This window comes from Trichoderma harzianum, assembly GCF_003025095.1.
Source record: "Trichoderma harzianum CBS 226.95 unplaced genomic scaffold M431scaffold_1, whole genome shotgun sequence".
In the NCBI taxonomy this organism is placed as follows: Eukaryota; Fungi; Ascomycota; class Sordariomycetes; order Hypocreales; family Hypocreaceae; genus Trichoderma; species Trichoderma harzianum.
The window spans coordinates 1,991,022-2,011,127 of record NW_020209249.1 but is presented as its reverse complement, the minus strand read 5'-3'; the positions used below and the strand labels follow the sequence as shown (position 1 = coordinate 2,011,127).

At 48.1% G+C, this 20,106-nt stretch overlaps 7 protein-coding genes and 2 non-coding genes across 9 annotated transcripts; 3 read left to right on the top strand and 6 right to left on the bottom strand.

The window, feature by feature from the left end:
• The first annotated feature begins 164 nt into the window (after positions 1-164).
• Positions 165-271, top strand: M431DRAFT_t17. The gene has a single exon. It is a non-coding gene; the product is annotated as a tRNA-Lys (tRNA).
• A 422-nt stretch (positions 272-693) lies between these two features.
• Positions 694-4,832, bottom strand: M431DRAFT_477059 (hypothetical protein; the record flags this gene model as incomplete). The annotated part of the gene is made up of 6 exons (XM_024915532.1): positions 694-2,422; positions 2,574-3,393; positions 3,452-3,535; positions 3,618-3,789; positions 3,849-4,413; positions 4,495-4,832. 6 exons carry the CDS (start codon positions 4,830-4,832, stop codon positions 694-696), a joined length of 3,708 nt encoding a protein of 1,235 aa, XP_024780272.1.
• Positions 4,833-5,354: 522 nt separating this feature from the next.
• M431DRAFT_625 (hypothetical protein) lies at positions 5,355-6,899 on the bottom strand (the record flags this gene model as incomplete). The annotated part of the gene is made up of 2 exons (XM_024921615.1): positions 5,355-5,420; positions 5,478-6,899. 2 exons carry the CDS (start codon positions 6,897-6,899, stop codon positions 5,355-5,357), a joined length of 1,488 nt encoding a protein of 495 aa, XP_024780271.1.
• Positions 6,900-7,688: 789 nt separating this feature from the next.
• On the top strand, positions 7,689-8,839 carry M431DRAFT_502727 (hypothetical protein). Its single transcript, XM_024918202.1, has 3 exons — positions 7,689-7,898; positions 7,969-8,550; positions 8,617-8,839. Exons 1-3 carry the CDS (start codon positions 7,819-7,821, stop codon positions 8,654-8,656), a joined length of 702 nt encoding a protein of 233 aa, XP_024780270.1. The 5' UTR covers positions 7,689-7,818; the 3' UTR covers positions 8,657-8,839.
• Positions 8,737-10,452, bottom strand: M431DRAFT_526687 (hypothetical protein). Its single transcript, XM_024920689.1, has 2 exons — positions 10,115-10,452; positions 8,737-10,048 (listed from the first exon to the last, which is right to left on the bottom strand). Exon 2 carries the CDS (start codon positions 10,002-10,004, stop codon positions 9,201-9,203), a length of 804 nt encoding a protein of 267 aa, XP_024780269.1. The 5' UTR covers positions 10,005-10,048; positions 10,115-10,452; the 3' UTR covers positions 8,737-9,200.
• A 1,000-nt stretch (positions 10,453-11,452) lies between these two features.
• Positions 11,453-11,551, bottom strand: M431DRAFT_t6. The gene has a single exon. It is a non-coding gene; the product is annotated as a tRNA-Lys (tRNA).
• Positions 11,552-11,901: 350 nt separating this feature from the next.
• On the bottom strand, positions 11,902-14,059 carry M431DRAFT_477055 (hypothetical protein; the record flags this gene model as incomplete). The annotated part of the gene is made up of 2 exons (XM_024915531.1): positions 11,902-12,454; positions 12,600-14,059. 2 exons carry the CDS (start codon positions 14,057-14,059, stop codon positions 11,902-11,904), a joined length of 2,013 nt encoding a protein of 670 aa, XP_024780268.1.
• A 496-nt stretch (positions 14,060-14,555) lies between these two features.
• Positions 14,556-16,002, top strand: M431DRAFT_489356 (hypothetical protein; the record flags this gene model as incomplete). The annotated part of the gene is made up of 3 exons (XM_024916665.1): positions 14,556-14,626; positions 14,688-15,439; positions 15,506-16,002. The coding sequence occupies 3 exons, from the start codon at positions 14,556-14,558 to the stop codon at positions 16,000-16,002; spliced, it is 1,320 nt and encodes a 439-aa protein (XP_024780267.1).
• Positions 16,003-17,547: 1,545 nt separating this feature from the next.
• Positions 17,548-19,164, bottom strand: M431DRAFT_489355 (hypothetical protein; the record flags this gene model as incomplete). Its single annotated transcript, XM_024916664.1, has 3 exons — positions 17,548-17,858; positions 17,916-18,298; positions 18,353-19,164. 3 exons carry the CDS (start codon positions 19,162-19,164, stop codon positions 17,548-17,550), a joined length of 1,506 nt encoding a protein of 501 aa, XP_024780266.1.
• Between the last annotated feature and the right edge of the window lie 942 nt (positions 19,165-20,106).

The window sequence follows — 20,106 nt, the reverse complement described above, 5'->3', positions numbered from 1 at the left end:
GTCAAGAGTCATGTCGAAGAAAATATTCTGTCGATGAGTCTGTATCACTAGCGTCAGGGTTGATCGTGGCGTTTCTTCCAACATTTTGTGCAATTGATTCATCAAGGTCAATATGCCATCGCTGTTCCAACAAGCCGCCTTTGAGCTCAACCGGTGTTCCGCCGGCCCGGTTAGCTCAATCGGTAGAGCGTGAGACTCTTAAGAGGCACACGATCTAATGTCGCGATATCTCCATATCTCAAGGTTGCGGGTTCGACCCCCGCATTGGGCTTTTCCTATACAAGCACCTGGTTGAGAGTTCAAGGTGGTTATCATTTTTTTTGCTGAATTTCTATGACTTTTTTATTTGGACTGTTTTATTCCATCTGCTGTGTGTCTGCCATGCTTACTTAGTTCTCTGTTTAACCTAATCTCGTGGGAGAAGGTTTGGTCTTGTACTACTTACTTCACATTCCCTCTTCCTCATACGGTATTATAGCGTGGCGCAGGTGATCACCATTCATTAATCATTTCTTCTTCCATGACCCCAAACAGCTTTTCAGCCAGTTCCTAACTTTGGACTGTCTCAGCTTGGTAGGTTGAGTATTAACAACAGTATCCAGCGATGTCGGGGTGATTTCTAGATGTTCATCGAGATCCAGCAGTGTTGGAATGACTGCTTGGCTCTCATCAACATTCGCGCCTGGTGCCCCCTCAAGCCAGCCTGGAAATGGTATGTCGGGAAGGGAAGTACCTGTGATACAATGCCCTTCTCCACTCCTCTCTAGTGCAAATGTTGAGACGCCCTCCGCGTTGAATCAAGACGGAAGTGCCTGGGTAAAGGTGGCGGCGGACGTCGAACCTTTGGGTGCTCTTCACCCAGCAGTCAAGCGGCGTCAGATTATTCGAAGTAAGTCCATTAGGGTCGGCGCCTTTGTCCAAGAGATACTCTGCAAGTCGAAGGTGAGTAGATATGTGAAGCGCCTGGATAGTAGCCCCTTGCCCGTGGGACAGCATCGCTTGGTGAAAATGATTGCTGGTAATACCCAAACCGGTAGTATTCATGCTGACTTCAATATTGGCCCCTGGCTCAAAGAAGACAGCCATGACCCTCTGGAAGAGGTCTATAGCCATAATGGTCGGAGTGGTCGGGGTGGTCCATAGATCAATATGTTGTATCCGATCCATCAACATGAGTAATCCAAAGTGACTTGCGCGGATTTGCAGCCCTTGAGATACCATATCTTGAAGAAATTCCATTGCGCTGTCTGTATCGAATATCCCCCGCTCAATCATATGCAAGAGAATGAGAAATATCAGCGCTGTTCTCGTCTCCTTATCATGCTTCAGGGTGTCTTGTAGATGCAACTTGAGCTCGCAGGCCAGCGCCATTTCCAGTGTCGTGTAGCGCACGTTCGTCATATACTCTGGAAAAGCCTTGTTTACCAGCGTTCCTGTCCATTTGACGCCTGTGAAGGAGAAATATGTGCTGTTCCCTGTTGTTGACTCTGCTTCCCGTGCATAATATGAGAACATCTCAGACACTGGTATGTTGATGCCGTCATCAGAGCAGGATGCCCCCCGTACAGCTTCATATTTTGAAAGAATTGTATAACCATTTTCCTTTACAATGCGATATCGTTCTCCAAGTATAATGCATTTGAATTCGGGAAATTGTATAAACTCAGCCAGAGTTTGATGCAGCAGCTGAAGCTCGTCAATATCAGTAGTTTCGACCAAGCCACCCGAGTGCGTTCTCAAGTGCTCTTTAGTATAGACGCTCGCGCCACTCTGGTCCATCTCTAACATTCGCGGGTATATATCATTGACATCTTGAATATTGGTGCATAACAAGATTTTGAACATCTCCTTGAGATGAATTGGCTTTGCTGACTTGCTGACTACCTCAAGCAAGCAAAAGGCCTCCCAGCGGTATGAATGTGGTATCCTTTCAATAATAGTCTTGTAGTACTGCTCTAGGTCTGTGGGCAGCGACTTAAGGATATCCACGAGCGCTGCATGAAGATCCTCAAAAGCGATGCCGGAAGTGGTCAATCTAGCAGCGTTGTCCAAGAGATCGTTTAGCACAAGTTTAACCCATAGGAAGACGCCTCTCGCCTGGTTGACAATCTCTTCGACCAACTGTAATATCTCTTCATAACCTGGAATTTCGGGATGTATTGTATGTAAACAAAGCTCTCGAGTGTCATTTTTAGTATAGTCATGAATTTGAATGCTGGGACTGTGTCCGAAAGCGTCAATAAACGGCTGCCAAGGTCGGCTTGAGAAAAGAATCTTCAGTCTAGTACGGCTACAGGTACTTTCATTTGAAGCAATTTTTTTAATGAGTTGGCAGATGAATTCTGGCGGGCCGTCATGTTCGTCTAAAGCATCGATAAACATGCAAAGATCCAAGTCAATCAGCTGTTGATTAGTAACGAGACTGATTGCTCGATTGAGATGCTCGAGATTCCAATTTACCGTTTCAATACGACTCCGTTCCGCTTTTCGACACGAAAATCTCCTCTCAATCTGATTAATCAATTTCTCCAGCTCAACTGTTTTATTTTTTTTTAATATTCCATTTATCTGACCTTCGGGCCATCAAATGGTTTCTGAAGTTTGATAACTGCAATTTTATGTCGATAGCCACAAGCCATTTTTTGACCAAAAGGATGAACTCTTGGTTCCTTGTCCACGGTTTTTGGATTGTAGAGAGAATATCTTCCAAGGCAGGAAGACGACTGGGCTTGTCGGTCATGTTCTCATTGCGCACTGCCAACAGAGTATCTCGAAGGGGATAGACCTGGTTCAGAAGGTCTTCATCGCTGTCTGTGGCACCGATGGATAGCAGGGGTTGGACAACCATCCTACGAAAGGCCTTCAGAGGGGTCTCACAACTTAACACCTTATGAAGCTGCGTCAAGGTCTCATTATTTGGAGTAACTTTGAAGAATGCAACCAAAGCTTCCAGGTCATGAGAAAGGCTTCCAAGATTGTTTGCATGAACAGCAGCTTGGTATGTTTGTGTAAGATGCGATCGGATAGCCAGGAATGACTGAGGGGCTTGTTTGAGAACCTGGCTCAAGATTCCGCGGTGGAGACCTTCAAGAGACTTTTGGATCGCTGTACCGCGATGGTGGAAGAAGAATGATGCGTGGACAAAATTAGCACTGCGGCGCCATATACGCAGGTAATCCGCTGTGAGCGGGTTGTTGTGAAGGTACTTCATGAATGTTGATTTGCCAGACGCTGGCTTCCCCGATATCCAGAACAGTTTTTCATCATTCTGCAGCCAGTTGGTTAAGCCAACAGATGATTTCTCAAAAGCCCATACGAAGGAGTGACCAGCTGCTACGTCAATCTGCGCCAGTCGGCTGTCGGCTTCCGGGACGTGAATTGCCTGCGTGATAGCTATAAAATATCGATTCGATTAGCATTCTCTACATATAAAATAAGAGTATATACCTACAGCGGATGTCCCAGAAATCCGGGTCCACAGCAGGATCGACATGATTCACAAAGGTCTGGGTTAGTTGGCTGTCAATATTGAAGGCTGCCGTGTTTTCAATAGGATGGCTCGCTTGCTTCCTCATCAGCGTCTTCAATACCATCCTTGAGCATGCCTTGAAGCTTACAGGCAATACGATGAATAACCTCGCTTCCTAGGGATAACTTGACCATATCCGAGTGGTTAGCGTTGATTTGTATGGTCGAACCCGGTTCGGAGATGCAGCGTTGACTTGTTGCAGAGAGCGGAGAGACGAAAACAGTTCCAGGTCCACATCTCTTGTACTTTCCATCGACTGGCTATAACTGCACTTAGCATGATGTTTTCTTCACAGGAATGAAAGATGGCGGAGACATACTATTACTGTTGGCGTTATATCTGTCTCGTACGCCCAGAGCAGTTTCATCTTTTGAAGATGAGAGATGCCCGAGAATTGCTCCTCCAATACCCTGACGAAGGGCGATTCATTCGATATTTCTTTAACGAGAGCATCTTTGTTTGGCTGACCCTGCAGCATGATCTGTAGATCCGAGACATCTAATCCTTGACTTGGAACTCCAAAGAAGATCGCTCCTCGAGTACGATTCAGGATTAATTCGTCCCTTACATCGCTATCGGCCAACATTCGGAAAGCCTCCTTCAAAACTATGCCTCCAAGGCTATGGGCGAAGAAAATGAGCTTTCTGGGACCAGGATCGGCCCATCCTCCTTGATGAAGAGTTTGGATGAGGCTCAGTGCAATATCAAGCACTTTTTGAAACGACTTGCTTCCAGCTAACTTCGTATCGTATCCATACAAAATAAACCTAACTTTTGGAATAAGTTGGGGGAGGGCGTCTCGAATCCACATAAACGACTTGTCCTTGCCATGTGGCTGCCATGAGCCCATGGGGTGACTCGCAAGGCCGGACATCACGATGCAGCTATACGTATGTTTGTGTCAGTTGGACCCTTGTGTAACAGGGTTAAAGATTGCTACATTTTGTGCTTCAAAACTAACGTACTCATAGTGATGTTCGTGTTCCGGGACGTCATTGAGAGGCGATAATCCGATAAAGGTATCATCTAGGAGAAGTGGTGCAGCCCAAGTAGGATCCCGCAGTGGCCATTCACCTGCGTCCGGATCCCTGCTGACAGCGTCCGGAAGCCTCTTAAAGGATAGAGTCGCGGTCTTGGTACGTTTACTGACCCATCTTTCACAGCCGAGAGCCAGAGAGGCTACACTGACGTCTCCCTGATCACCGTTGGCGATAAATCTGCTGAGAAGAAGGGCTACTCCAAGTCGATCCAGGTGCTCAGGAATACCCCGCAGGCGATAGACTTTGCTCTCCACGGAAGACATTTCTTCTACCAGCAAGACATGTGCCTCTTATTTGTCTCTAACTCTGGCCAGACACCGATAAAGTCGTCTCGCCTGGGCGATGCCCAACGGCTTCAGATCAGCTTCAGTTGGACACTACGCATATGTTTGTAATGGCATGGCCTTGATGCGGCTGAATATGCATGGATCCATCGCTAAGGATCAGGCGGCGGTTAATATGCATCTTCCACTGGGCCACACGAACCCTGTCATTCATGGTGCCCAGCAGTCGCCGAATCAATACAGTAGATACGTTACATGTAGCATACATATCACAGTGCTAAAATACATGTATCTTCTCCCGAGGCTCCAGCCTCTTTTTGCTCTGTTAACGTTTGTTTACAAACGTATCGATATCTACATCTCACGCTCGATCTCGAGCTTGTTTTAATAGACTACAAGCCTCTATCATCGACATTAAATGGCTTCACCAAAGGGATAAGCGGCTCAATATGGGGAATCCCTGAAACCTGGCGCTACCAAATTTATGAAAGCGTCTGGTCATCATGGGACTAATTGACGTGTTCTCTTTAGGGTGAATTTGCACTGACTTGGGTTTACTAACGGACCCTAGGTATAGATTGTTAGCTTAGCTCGTTGTTCTCTTCTCTGCTGTGCTCTGCTTACTTTGCGTAGAGTGGTCATGTTGTCGTTACATATGCTCCATTCGAGTTCGCTGAATAGCTCATATAGGACAATCTTGAGCTGCATTAGTGCAAAAGAGACTCCCAGGCAGGTCCTTGAACGTGTCGAGAAAGGAATAAACATTGCCTTCGCTTGCTGGACCCGGAACATGCCATAAATACTCGAGACGTCTTTTCCCCATCTGTTGGGACGGAATTCAAGGGCATCCGATCCCCAGATCTGCGTATCAGTGTGGACTGCATATGCATTCCATCCAATCCATATACCGGCGGGAAGGCTGATGTTGCCCCCTAGAAGGACTGGACGGGTTGTGTAGCGGTTCGTGAGCGAGGGAAAAGGCGGATGGAGACGCAAAGTCTCTAAAATAACCGCTAGAAGAAGGGGAAGCTTGTCCAAATCTTCGAAACTGTATTGGACCGGCACAGAAGAAGACATTTCGGCGCGTAATGCAGATTGAATCTGGGGGTTCTTTGCTAATAACATAACGGTGGACAGAAGGACTGATTCGACTTCCTCGAAGCCAGCAAGAAGTAACTGCTTCATATTGGAGCGATAATGAAAATCTGAAATCGCTCCGTCTTCCAGAGCAACGTTTAGGCGATTTCTTATTAAGTTGCCATCGGCGCTGGACGTATCGTCTGCTTTTAGCTTGGAAATTTCGAGAACGACTTCCTCAAATTCCTTGACCAAGCGAAATGCTCGACGATTTGACGGAAATAACCAAGGAAACCGTTGCAAGATAGGGAAGACCATAGTAATCCCCCCCATAAGGCCCTTCTTTTGGTCTGTTAGGACCCGAGCCAGTCGATTGGCAATATCAGGTACATTCTCTAAATTGATGCCCATAAAGTATTTGGAACAAATAGAGAGTGCCCAATGCTGCACATGATTGTCAATGTCGATCTCAATTACGCAGCCTTTATCCTGCACCTCGTGCTGTTGCCACAAATTGGCCCGTAACTCTGAAGATGTCTGCTTCATGTACGCAATGTCAAACTGTCTTTTGATCGCTGGCTGCAGAATCTTTCTTTGTTTCTTCCACACCTGGCCAGTTGTATCAATGATATTCTCCCCAAATAATTGGGCTAGAGGGCCCCACGGGACTCTCGCATATGAGCCACCCTTCGCGAACGTAGTGTCGTCGCAGAACATCTGCATTAGATACTCCGGCTTTGTGATGTGGACACTCCATTTGCCAAGATGCCAGATAATAACCGCGCCGTGTTTTTCTGCTAGCCTGCGTACATATTTATTATAAAAGCTGACTCTTGAGGTACCGTAAAAGGTGTCATAAAGTGTGATCCAGATTGGAATTCTGGGGATATTTCTAGGGAGCTTGTATGGATAGCAGGTGGCATATAGAATAAGAAAAATGGCGCCAATGGCAAGGATATAGATACCCATGATAGAAGTTAAGAAGTAAGACTTCATTAAAGAAGCAAGGACAATACAGTAACTGTTTTAAGTAGAATATAGCCCAAGTTGGCTACTTATACTGGTAGTTCGTAATGCCGTTGAGTTACTACATATGTATTTACATAACGCACGTAAGCCTGCTGCATATATTAGTGATAAGTGTTGGCCCCCTTTTTCCTTGACCCCGGTTCTTTCTGCGGATGGCAACGTAGTGGTGAAGTCATATCAGAGTGTACGTGTTGTGATATGGGAGCTTAAGGCTAAGATCGGAGCGACTCCATAGCCCGGTGGCAGTCGAGATTTGCTTTCTCCCTTCGATGAGGTCAAGGAAAGGGCAGAGTTGTGTCGGTCTGAGTAATACACCCTTGTAAAGGTAGTAGTGCTAAACGTAGCGTCATATCTAGGTTCATTTCATTGAGGTCATCTGGGATGGCGATGTGCCGAAGTGAGACATTAGGATGGCGACGTGCCGAGTACGGCAAGGGATGCCCCCAGTCCTATAGAGAACCGGTCACTGCAACCCAAAGCAAGCTCATTATGGACGGAATCTGACCCATCGATAGAGACATGGTCAAATACTTTTAACATAATGACATAGTACTGAGACCTGACATATACCGTGACATGCTATGCATAGTAATCTTGAGACACAGAATAATGGGTGAGCATTCATTACTAAGAAAACATGAAGATACTGGAAGGCTCATATTTCCATGTGGTGGAAATTATAAGTATTTAAAGGCTACCAGAAAATGGATGAGAATATTGGCTAGAAAACATCGTCAAGTTGCATCTTCGCGCATTCACCATCTCAAAATAGAGGGGATTTCTGAACTTGACATACAGACTTTTGGACTCGCTTTTTTCCAGTCACCTTATCGGATTTGAACGATCATATAGACAAAAGATGGCTCCGCTCAAGATAATCGGCGCAGGCTTTGGCCGAACAGGCACACTGAGTCTTTGCTATGCCTTGGATATGCTTGGGTAAGCCTGTACCTTTTTTCTGAGCTCATACTAGCTAAGCTAATACTCATGAACCGACCCTTATCAACAGATATAACTGTCATCACATGGAAAAATTAATTCTCGACCCGTCGCAAGACCCTGAGGCTTTTGAAGCTGCCTATCACACCCGAACTGCAGACTGGGATAAGATCTTTGCCAACTATGACGCAGCAGTGGACTGGCCATCTGCTGAGTTTTGGCCTGAGCTATTGAAGCAGTACCCGGATGCCAAGGTGATTCTTACCGTGCGTGATCCAAACGATTGGTACGCTTCTGTCGGCAAAACGATCAAAGAATGGCCGATGGACTCTACCATCCGATGGCCAGAGCGTATGCTAAAGACCAGAGCCATGGCACGTGTCATTGTCAAGGAGGGAGCTCTAAAGGACTACACAGATAAGAATTTGATGATTTCCAAGTTTAAGGAAAATATTGAGCGCGCCAAGGCGACGGTTCCAGATAATCAGCTTCTGATTTTCCGACCAAGTGAGGGCTGGGGTCCTCTTTGCAGGTTCTTGGGCATTCCTGAGCCAGAGGCTGAGTTCCCCAGGTGCAATCGCCGCGAAGATTTTGTAGACAGATTGCGCTGGGTGAGAGAGTCCCTGGAGAATGGCAAGTTTCTTTCAGCCATGTAAGTGGTTCCAAAAGAATCCTGTGGATGATGAAGTGACACGAATGAATTTAACTTGTGGATTAGGCCATACAGAGGGGACATTATCAATGTGAGTTCAAACTAATGAAGTCGGTTACAATCGAACGCGGAGTATGGTGTTTCAAGTGTGTATCTGGATGACGCTCTGGGAGGATTCAACATCCGCACTGTTTACATATATGGCAATTCCAATATAGCATATAAATCCATAACAGTCTTAACGCAAATTAATTAAGCATGAGCTGAATTATGCTCACTCTAACTGCCGTCTAAAGTCACCATGACTTCTTAGCTCTACTCTCATATGTCTCGGCGGCGCCTTCAAACATGACACGGATGCCCATCCGGATACTAGTATCTGACTACGGTGTATAAATGGGGATAAATAAATGTCGAGAGAGTCATCCATTAATCATGTAATTCGTTGGCAGCGTCGGCAATGGCCTTGATTCGAATGTCAAGCGATGCCAATTCTTCAGCAAATAACATCTCTTCCCACATAAACGTCGACGCGAATAAGCATCCCCATATGTGATTACCATATTCAACATGAACTTCACTTTATGATAGTGACCAGGTAGCATCCGATATTATCTAATTAACAAGGTATACATGTGGAAACACACATGTTATGCTTTGGTGGCAGTGATGCGCGCACCACCCAACTGACGGCTAGAAAACAACGCATCAACAGTATCGTAGAATAGAGTAAGGGGCGCATCGGTTGTCCCTTTTTGGCGGTTGTTGACTGCCCGTTCGTGGACAAACTCGGTCCACTCCTCTGACATGTCCTCAAATTGAACGTCATGGAAGCCGGCATTTGTCAGGTCGCTTATATACTGATCCCGGCTCGGTAGGTAAGGGCAAGATAGCACGTCGCGTAATTGGCCTCCAGCGTCTTTACTGAATGCTGTCTGAGCAAAGAAGTCCTCAATGTAGATTTTACCTCCCGACTTGAGCGTGCTGGCTGCTTTTTGGAACAATATGTCTCTGTCGGGGATGTGCAGAATGCACAGGAATGAGACAATGTAGTCGACAGGAATATCCAGAGTTAGCTTTGTAAAGTCAGCGTTGACTGAGCGTACACTTTCAGAGACACCATTTCTTTTGGTAATGATTTCAGCGAGCTGGTGAATCTCGGGCTGCAGTTCGATGCCCGTGACATCAACGCCGTAATGCTTGTGCAAATAGCGGCCAGTGGCACTGAAGCCGGCGCCAATGTCGACGACAGTTTGCCCCTGTTGCATCCCTAACGTCTGGCCTGCATTCTCCAAGGCAGTATTGCCTAAGTAGTGCATGCAATCGAAATCCGCCGTGTCGTCGAGGTCCCATGTGGGTTTGCCTTGTAGCGCATCTAGACGTCGGTTGGCTCTCTCCAAGTTATACAAGGCCATGTCGCCAACAGGCTTGTTGACATTGTTGATATCGCCCATTTTGTATATATCCGGTGAGTCCGCTCTAACAATAGGAGATGTATCTAGAATGTCTGCTGGTAAGACTTGGGTCACTATGCCTGGCTGGACTTGAGGGTACATAGTCTTACACGATCTGTAGCGTCGATACCCACGGTCTCTCAAGACCTCCGTGATTGTATTATAGAGAAACTACCGTGAAGAGATGAGTGAAAACAGCAAGTAAAGGCAAGTGGTGATTTTAAGCAAAGCAAACGGTATGGTGTCGTGGAATCGTGATTGGAGTATGTTGGTGATGGAGGCAGGCTTAGGTACATGTAGCTGGGAAGTACAACAGGATTGAAGGATGCATGTATATATGTCGGAATTCAGTGAGTAAAGAGAGAGATGAATGGAACATGCCCCTCTTTCAGGTCGTTATCTACTACCTGGGCATTAATGCAGATGCAAAATCTTATATAGATGTCGGTGAGTTAGCCCAAAGTATAAATCTCAAGACAGATTAAACAGAGCTCGAGTGTATTCACGCATACATACATAGGTACAGTATGATGACACCCAGTGCGGCCCGGCTTTGCGCTGTCAGGCCCACACGGGGATGCAAGGGGGACGGGCCTAAAAGTGCCGAAAAGCTGCAGCTAAAATTATCCCAGTTTTCAGCTGTATGTTAGTAGTTGTGTAGGTATGTACATACGTATACTCCGTAAGGCGCCTCAGCATTGGCATATCAAAGAAGAAACAAGCAGAGGCAAAGAGTTCAATTCGGAATCGCCGGGATACCATCGCCTTGATGACTCCAATGTACGGGTTCTCATCATAGTAACAAACTTAAACAACATATTATGTGATGCGCCAAGCTTGGGAATCGGAAATGGCCATCGGCAGTGGCTTCTCCCTGTTACACATGTCAGCTGAAAAGATGCAGCATCCCCTTTCTGGCCAGGCATGTGATGAGAAGAATAGGCTGCGGTTTTCGCCAATGTCGGTGAGAGGCGAGGTTGTCCTTGACAACTCACTCAGCATTGCGATTCTTCTTCTTTCTCTTCTGGATCGGAGATTCCCTACGTAGGACACTGTCTATGCCCGGAGAATAAAAAAAAATAAGAATACATGTAGATATAGGGCTTATTCTCCCTTGAACTGTGCGATTGGTCGAATTGCGTATGAGCTGTAATATTTGAGTAAGCTACGTAGCTGAAACAGCCTCGTGACGTGTAAGCTACCTTATCAAGAGGCATGCCTTACATTTTACTCAAGGTACCTAGGTATGCAAGCTTCCAATCACTGATGACTCGGGGCTAAGGGAGATGGATGGTTGTATATTCGCACTGATAGAAGGAGAAAACATCAAAGGAAGGCAAAATAATAGAATGGATATCGTACCGAGATATAAATTAAATTAAATAAAATAAAAAGGGAAAAAAAATTGAACCACCGTGATCTTTTAGCCAGGTGCTTGTTATAGGAAAAGCCCAATGCGGGGGTCGAACCCGCAACCTTGAGATATCGCGACATCAGAACGTGTGTCTCGTAAGAGTCTCACGCTCTACCGATTGAGCTAACCGGGCCGGTGATTAAGCGACCTGGCTAGTGCTCCAAGGTGGTTGCTACTTGTTGGAATCTAGCGATGCTATCTCGATTATAGATTCTTGCCATGACATGACTCGGTTTAGCACTGCCTACATGTACGATCCGTCCATTTCAGAATCGAAAATGGCCATACAATCAGCTTCACCATTCTCACAAACATCAGCCAAATATTGGGCAATTTTATTTTATTTCATCTGAGAGTCAGCGGAGAAATCTAAGAAAATTGCCTATGCACCCCTCGATCAAAGTTTGCACTGTTTGGTCAAAGAGGCCAATAGTCACAGAACTTCGGGCCACTAACCCAGCTTGATCAGGGAACAAATGCTATTCAAGCTGTGACCATCTTCAAGTCCTCACGAGGCACAACAGGAATCGTAATGGAGCTGGGAAACGAGACTCCAGTCAAGATGCGGTTCGTGGCCCCGGCATGGTATGATGCATCGTATTCGCGCTCCCATCCCGGTGGGCATCCAAGGGCCTCCACTGGCGAGATTTCGACGCGCAGCCGATGACCTTTCAGAACACGCCCGGTGGCCGGCATTATCTCGACATCAATCTTGACCACTCCTCCTGGGACGAGAGGCCGAGCATCCTCGCGCCGATGAGTGTGCCAGGGGCGCTCTGTCGTGCTGCGCTCAGGATCGGTTACTCGACGGGAGACTTTGAGGCATCCCCAGGTTAAAGGAGCGGCTGACCCAGTTTCGTACGTGCGATACGGAACCTCTCGCTCTCCATCCATGACACGCAGAGCAACAAAGACGTCAGCGTCAGACGTTGTGGACGACACCCACAACGTTGCCCGGAAGTGTCCCACCAATTCGAGGGCTTCCTCCAACGGAGCTGACTCGAAGCTGCCATGGGCATTGCCTTGTTTCCATCTTCTATATCAGCCGAATATTCAGCAACTCCTTCCTGGCTGGGCGCGCGAATAGAAGTGTGCCCAACACCCGCGTTTGTGGCATCCAGGAACAGCTCGCGATATTCAGTACTGGGGACAGGCCAGGTCGATGCAATCGCCACTGCCACCCTCCATCACCCGTTCGAAGCACCATGCGCACAGTTGGCGGCTCCTCGGCCAGTTTCTTCCCCTTGAGGTACTGGTCAAAGAAAGCCTCCAAGTCAGGCTGGAAGTCTTTGTACATGTTGCCAGAGTACACGGCATCCATGACCATGAGCCTTTTGACTCGTGAGGATAGACTCGAAAACGCTTCGAATCCGGAACGCGGGTGAATCGTGTTGGTCATGCTCACTGCCGTCAGGACGGGTATGTCGATGCTAGAGAAATTGGCAGACAGAGCCCCGTTACCGTAATAGTACTCGTCATCCCAAGGATGACTGCGGAGGCCACCGACATAATCTTCGACCTCAGTATTGGGGAGCTTGACGGGCAACACCAGTTCATTCCACCACCAGCGACGATAGCCCTCGAGGAAGATTCCACCAGGATATGCCAGATCACGGATATCTCCATCCGCAGAAATCGGAGCCATTGCCTTCAACGAGGGTGGATGCAGCGCGGCCACGTGCCACTGAGTTGTTGCGTTATACGAGGCGCCGTAGAGACCAACGTTGCCGTCGCTCCAAGGCTGCTTAGCCGCCCATCCAATAGCGTCATAGTAATCACGAGCCTCTTGCTTAGAATAGGGGCTCAGTTTGCCTGGGACATTGCCCACTCCACGCCCGTCCACCAATACAACAACATAGCCGCGTGGGACCCAGACAGAGGGACTGGCACTTGCCGCATTCTCAGACCACCTCCAGTATGGATGAAGATTGTCTCGATCTCCCTGAAACCAGGAATCTTCACGCTTCTCGCTTATCTCGCGGTCTTCGTCATTGGATATAGCTCCTATCCGAAACGCTCTTCCGTAGATACCAAGTCTCAACAGTACAGGATATCTTCCAGCATCAATAGGGTGAAAGACATCCGCAAGGAGGTAGCTGTTATCACGGGTGGGAACTCGAACATCTCTAAGGGCCTTGATACCTGCCTGAGCGCGTCGCAGATGGTTTCGAGCTTCTTCCACGCCTCGAAAACGGGTCCCGAGCTCGCTGAAGACGGCGCGGACGGCAGGGGATTGTTCGAAGGTCTCGATGTCGGAAGTGAACGAGATGCCATCTGCATGCCTGTTCACAATATCACGTACGGTATCATCGATTGACACGCCATTTCGGAGGTCTGTCTCAACTGCCAGGCTCTGGATGAAACGCGCTCGGTTGACCGTCTCTGGAAGTGCTAAGTCTGGATTTCCCAGCTCAGTGACACTATCGCGGAGTGCAGCAAGCGTCAATGAACCGCCAAGCGCGGAGCCAATAGACAGATTGCCGATCGAAAAGCTCACGATTTCGCCAGGTTGGTAGAAGAAACGTCCGTGCTCGTCAGTGACGCCTTGTTGGGACGCTGTCCGATATCCTAAGCCAACCAGCAGCCCATCGTCAAATCGGCCACTAAGAAGCTCGGGAAGTTTTGATTGAAGCCCGGCCATGGAATTTTCACGAGTTTGTACAGTTTCAAATAGTCGGTTTCCTGCGAATTATGCAAGTGAATTTTTTGAGGATAAGCGTGCAAGTGACGGGTTGTCCGGAAGCTTTTCACCAAGACCTTGACCCTGACAGCAGATGATTGTAGACGCCTCCATCATCATATCTATACCCATTTCGAACGTCCTTACCGACAATGATTCAGACCACTTTGATTGCCGAACGAATTGCCGCCGGATGACACACTGCCAAAGAGATGATACGCCGCTTGAGGATACGCCGCTCTCTAGCAATAGATGTACCGCGATGCCAAACGAGTCTCCCCGCCCGTGGGATAACAAGACTATGGCTCCTGTCATCAAGGGATTGTGTGACTATAAGACTTGTAATGCGAACTGCAATGGATCTCGAATTATCATCCGGATAAGAATAGCTGCCTACACCGCTCCCCCAATCGAAAATCTCAACTGGTTCTAAGATTTTTAACAAAAAAAGTCAAAGATGCATCTCATTACAGATTTCGCAGTCAAGGAGAAGTACAGTTATCATAAAGGGTTTGGAAATCACTTTCAGTCAGTCCAATACCCCTTGGAGGCACGGAAGGTGAATCAAGTTCTGATACTTAGAATACAGATCCGAAGCCGCTCCTGGTGCTGTTCCTGTTCCCAACAACCATCCTCAACGTCCTCCTCTTGGACTGCGCACGGAGAAAATGTCCGGGACGTCTTTAGTCGGCCCGCGATCTCACAACTTATACACATACATGTATCGCATCGAGTCCTCGCACGAGCATCACGAGTTCACTCAGTGGAACCACCATCTCGAATACGCCAATCCACCCCCGGCCAAGAACCTCACTCCAAATGCTGTGTCGTGGCCCACTGTTCCATGGCCAGAAAAGGGAGACTGGATCTCCCAGCGCTTGGTAGGCAGTAATGGCGACCCTCAGCAGAAGACGGGTCTATCCATCTGGTTCTTTAATGTTCATAAGGACATGGATCCGCAAACCGTCTTCAGCAGCCTGGATGGCGAGGCTCTTATTGTCCCGCAGTTCGGCTCGCTGGATATCACGACGGAGCTTGGCAAGATGCTAGTCAGGCACAACGAGATCGCCGTAATTCCGCGAGGCATCAGATATCGTGTGACGCTGCCTGATGGAAAGCCGTGCCGAGGGTACATCTGCGAGCTCTACCAGGGCCATTTCCGTCTGCCTGAACTCGGTATTATCGGGATGACTGGCCTGGCCAATTCCTATGACTTTCAGATACCAAAAGCATCTTTTGAGGGCCACGTTGAAAAGGGGCCGAATGGTGATCAAATTGCCGTCGCCAACGAGACGTCGGAATGGAATATTGTTTCTCGCCTGAACACAAAACTGTGGCGCTGTTCATAGCCTACGAGCCCTTTCAATGTCGTTGGCTGGCAGGGCACACTCTATCCTTACAAGTAAGATTTGGCGCGCGTCGACACCATCGCAAACATCCGCTACGGCCACGCCGATCCCTCCGTGTTTGTTGTTCTGACGGCTCCTTCGTTTGGCAAAGCCCCCGGCACTGCGGTGATTGACTTTGCCTGCGTCGGCCCCCGATGGCAAGTTGCCGAAGGCACGTACCCGCTGCCCTGGTTCCATCGTAACACGATGCAGGAGTTTGTTCTCGGCATCATCGATGACCAGCGCCTTGATACTCCGCTCAACGACCCCAAAGCCGACTTTAGCCCCTTTGCAGCCTTTCTCAACGGGACAATGGTGACACATGGGCCTGATGAGAAGCATTACCAGGCGATGAAGGCATCGGACACTACTAAACCGGTCATGGTACAGAATGATGGCCTCACTTTCGGTCTCTTTGAGTTTGAGTGTCCCCTTTATTTGACGGATTGGGCTATGGAGTCGGCGAAGCAGAACTCCAAGAAGCAGTTTTCAGGTCAATTCGCTGAGACTAAGTAGCGAGATGAGAAATAAGACAATTGCATATGCCAATAGAATTTCTAGATTGAATCAACAACCTTTCAGTAGCTTGTGCCATATAACTTCTAGCATCAGCAGTGTTCTAGCTTGCCTTGATCAGGTCTTGACATCCATACAAATAGTAACAAGACTTGATTCAGCTTTACGTATCTCTATGGGATTGTAGATGTACCTGATACAGCTTCCCCTTATACAATGGCAGAGCACCTATTCCTATGGTCGCAAATACAGCCAAAGGTTAAGCCCTTGCGTATCCACGGACGACAAAATCCTATGAATCAGAAATCCCTCCGCAAATCTTTTTATCCAAGAGATATTTCACCGTGTTAAAATGAATGTGATGGGCTGCAAAGCCACTCCGTTGACGAAAAAAAACATGTAATTATCCAGGATGTTACAGTTTGGCGCGAAGGGATCAGGGGCGATGTGCTTGACCGTCGCTGCAGAGGTCGAGGCCCGCGCATGAGTGTGATTTGGACTGCAGCCAAATGTCCAACCGGGCTCAGGAGTCTAAACTAAGGTTGTAATAGCATCATATCTTTCTTCTCGAAGTCGGGTCATCGTGTTTTGCGTGCGTATGCAGCCTCGGTCGTCGGGCGTTCGGTGGCCATGGTATGGAGAGGGAGGAAAGGTTCGATCAAGGGGAAAGGCGTCACCCACCGCCAGACGCAAAATTACCTAGATATCGGTGTTGGGAATCTTTCGACCATCACGGTAACAACATTATGTCCATGACAAATCCTGAGTGGTGACAGCCTTGTGGCTGTTGTTACTGGAGCACGAGTTTGTCACTGTTACATCCCAAGACGGCCCGTCTAAAGATGGTCCGCCCGACACTAGAGAGGACCTGAACACATCAGTTTGAGTTGGAGATGGACTCTGTTTGCCCGACAAAGCACTTGGATACTCCGCCCGAACTGCAACACGGCTTGTGAACGGCGTCTCTGGCCACGACATCAACGATCCCAACATCAATCGCCACCCCGCCCTCGGATACGCGTGATGTCTGAATACCGCCGCACTCGTTCGATATCCTCGACGCCCAAGGGCTGCCTCTGCTTGACAACAACCAACATAATCTCCAAACGCAGTCACCTTTATGAATGAATGTTGAGTTCGCTGGATATTTGAATACATTAATGGCTAATCATTAAAATTCTAGTCTTGATCCGATAATCTGTCTCATCCCATTTAGATACGTCGACGACTCAGCTTTTCGATGCCATACGCTATGGGAGACCCGTGCAGGTGTTCTACTCGGCCGATTTCGACTTAAAACGAACGAGACGATTGAATAAGACGATCAGACGAGACAATGGCACTGCTCTAAACGCCAATCAAGGATATCTAAGAGAAAGGAGGGGTTGTTTGTCGAGAACTATACGAGAGTAAACCTTATTTGATGTTTCATCATTCATGGCAATTAGTCTGGAAGCCCTCATGCTAAAATTGCAAGAGGATAGCTGTACAGCAAGGCGAACCGAACCACACATGTTCCAATTTGAATAGATAAGGAATCACAAATTAAAATGCATTAAAGCCTTCTGACCAGATCCAATTCGAGTCTTTGGTGATATAGTCAAAGCTATCAGTACCATCTTGAACAATAACATCTCCCCCAATGCTGAATTGTGCGCTAGGTTCCTGATACAGAGCGAGAGCGGGATCTACCAGCCCTTCTGAATGGTCGATTGATGTCACCTCCTTCAGAGACAGGGCATTGATGTGGTCCGGAAAGAACAAGATGCGTGACACGATCCAATGGTCGTCGTCACCCGGTTTGCTGTCTGCCCACTGCAGATCAGTCAACTTCTTTTCGTATCGCCGGAAAGAGTCTGTATGTCGCTCGTCAGTATACATCTCCGTTACATCTATATTCCGTTGCAACCTACTCAAGACGAATTGGCCAAGGCCCGAGAACTCTGCAAATCGCTCCAAGGTCATGGTCAAGATCTGCAAGGAAAGCGACGCCCTCTCTGCCAGTTCTGGATCGGCTCGAGTGAATAACTTGACGAGCAATTGGAGGCATGTGGGAACCCATAGAACAGAGGCAAGGTAAGGACAGGAGCGTGGCACATCGTCGGCCGATGAATCTCGAAGGATGGAGCAAACGGTCTCGGATGCGAACAGCGCCCGAGAAAATGCTTTGGCCTCGGGCGATGTGCCATTGTCGTTGCCCTGTCGTCGCTGGCGGGACAAATCGCGACAGATGTTAAAGATGTCAGAGGGTGTTGCATGTTTGAAACATCGAATCTTGTTAGAGGTGGCAAAGACACTACATTCTGGTCAGTGATGTGAAACTTCTGAGACAAGACAGGTCGAGACTTGCGATTCGAGCAATAAACGTAGATGAAAGTGATCGGTCGAGATCTTAAAGTGCCCGGCATCTCTCGTCTTCGATTCCATAGGCATGTTCTGTTTGTAAAAAGTAGCACACTCTTGGATTTTCGTGAGAATGTCGTTTGATTCAAGAGCATCGTCATGATTCATAGCCTCCTCGAGCATCTTTGCGCCAAGATGCATTGTTCTGATCCGGTATGCCAAGACAGAGAGTTGAGGTTGTACTGTCAGAGATGCTCGCAAATCGTCCAGGCCCGCTGGTAGGAAATCCGACGGGCTGTGACGCCCTTGGAACCAGTCCTTGTCGTCACATGGAAGCATCGTTCTGCATTTTCCCCAATCAATCATGCGTGGCCTGTCTTTCGTCACACAGATGAAGTTCTCCAGATACGCAATGACCCACCAGGTGCGCCGCAGCTCCTCTTTCTTGGCCCATATGGATTTGCAAGGATCTGAATCGCTGTCTCTCGACGTGAACATTGTTTCGTCGTTGTAGTCGACTTGATCCAGGCCGCAGTCATGGGCCAGTTGCACTGTGGTTGACAGCAAGGAATACGTCCGACCACTAAGTCCGATTCCCATCTGGGCAAAAGTAACAATGGCAGCAGCTTGTACCACCGTAATCGACGGCCTCTGCATCTCACCGCTTTCAAGCTCCAGCCTGTCCATTCTCGAGGTTTCATTCATGAGGAGCCGGTATGCCTGACTGAGAAAGCCTTGACCACGCTCCCACCGCTTTCGGCTCTTGTAGCGGATGTCATCTTGGCTGTCGTAGCTACCAGACGCTCGACGCAGCAGCATGCGGTCAAAAAGGTGAGTTTCAGGATGATCCGAATATCTCGCCGCCAAAGCAAATATGCTTGACAGGATGAGCGTTGCCTGCTCGTCCAACGCGTACGAGCCACTTTCAACCCGGCTGACAAAGCTCGGTTGGTGTGAAGGAGGCGGATCTGCGGATGAACGTAGTCAAAGAAGACATCTAACAGGTGAATGATGAGTGTTTTGGAAGGAAGAGGAGAGTCCTCTCTCGAAGAATTGCTCAACGGTCGCTGCAAAGGCACGGATTCGAGGGTTGTCGCTAATGCTGTAGCTTCGAGTGTGGGATCCAGGCTTGAAAAGGGATGAACCGTGTCTTCAGAGAAGGAAGATTGAGGCCAGCTCATCTGTCCCAGAGGATTTTGCGACCAACTTTCTTCCCATTCGCCATTGTCGCCGAGTGTTGAGCCCGAAGTTTCTGTTTCTTGGGGCGGCAGAGGGTCTAATTCGGTGGGTTAGAAGGTGTCGATAAAGTGATCAACTGCGCTCACCTTTTGATTTGTCGTTCGTAGGTGCTATTCTCTTGTAGCCCTTTCTCGGACCAGGCTTCTTTGTAAAGGCAGGGTAGATACAGGTTCCCATAGTTTGAGTGCATAGCAAACACTGCGGCTTCGTCCCGCTACCTAAAGGCACGTACGTAACACGAACATGAGCATGGATATGGATATGGATGCAACAACAATTCATTCTACGCCACAGAACATCAACTCACATCTCTTTTCCCTCCTGTATGCAGCAATAGGTTAGCTGGCAATGGCCCATCCATCACGCCAAGTAGAATCCAAAGCCGAATCAAGAAGGAAACTCACCGGCTGCAATTCTGACAGGCTCGGACCCGTTTGCTTTGGTGAGAGAGCATTTCCAGCAGTGGCTGAATTCAGTCGTTGGGCCACTGACACAGAAGCTCTATGCAATACGAATCGCACC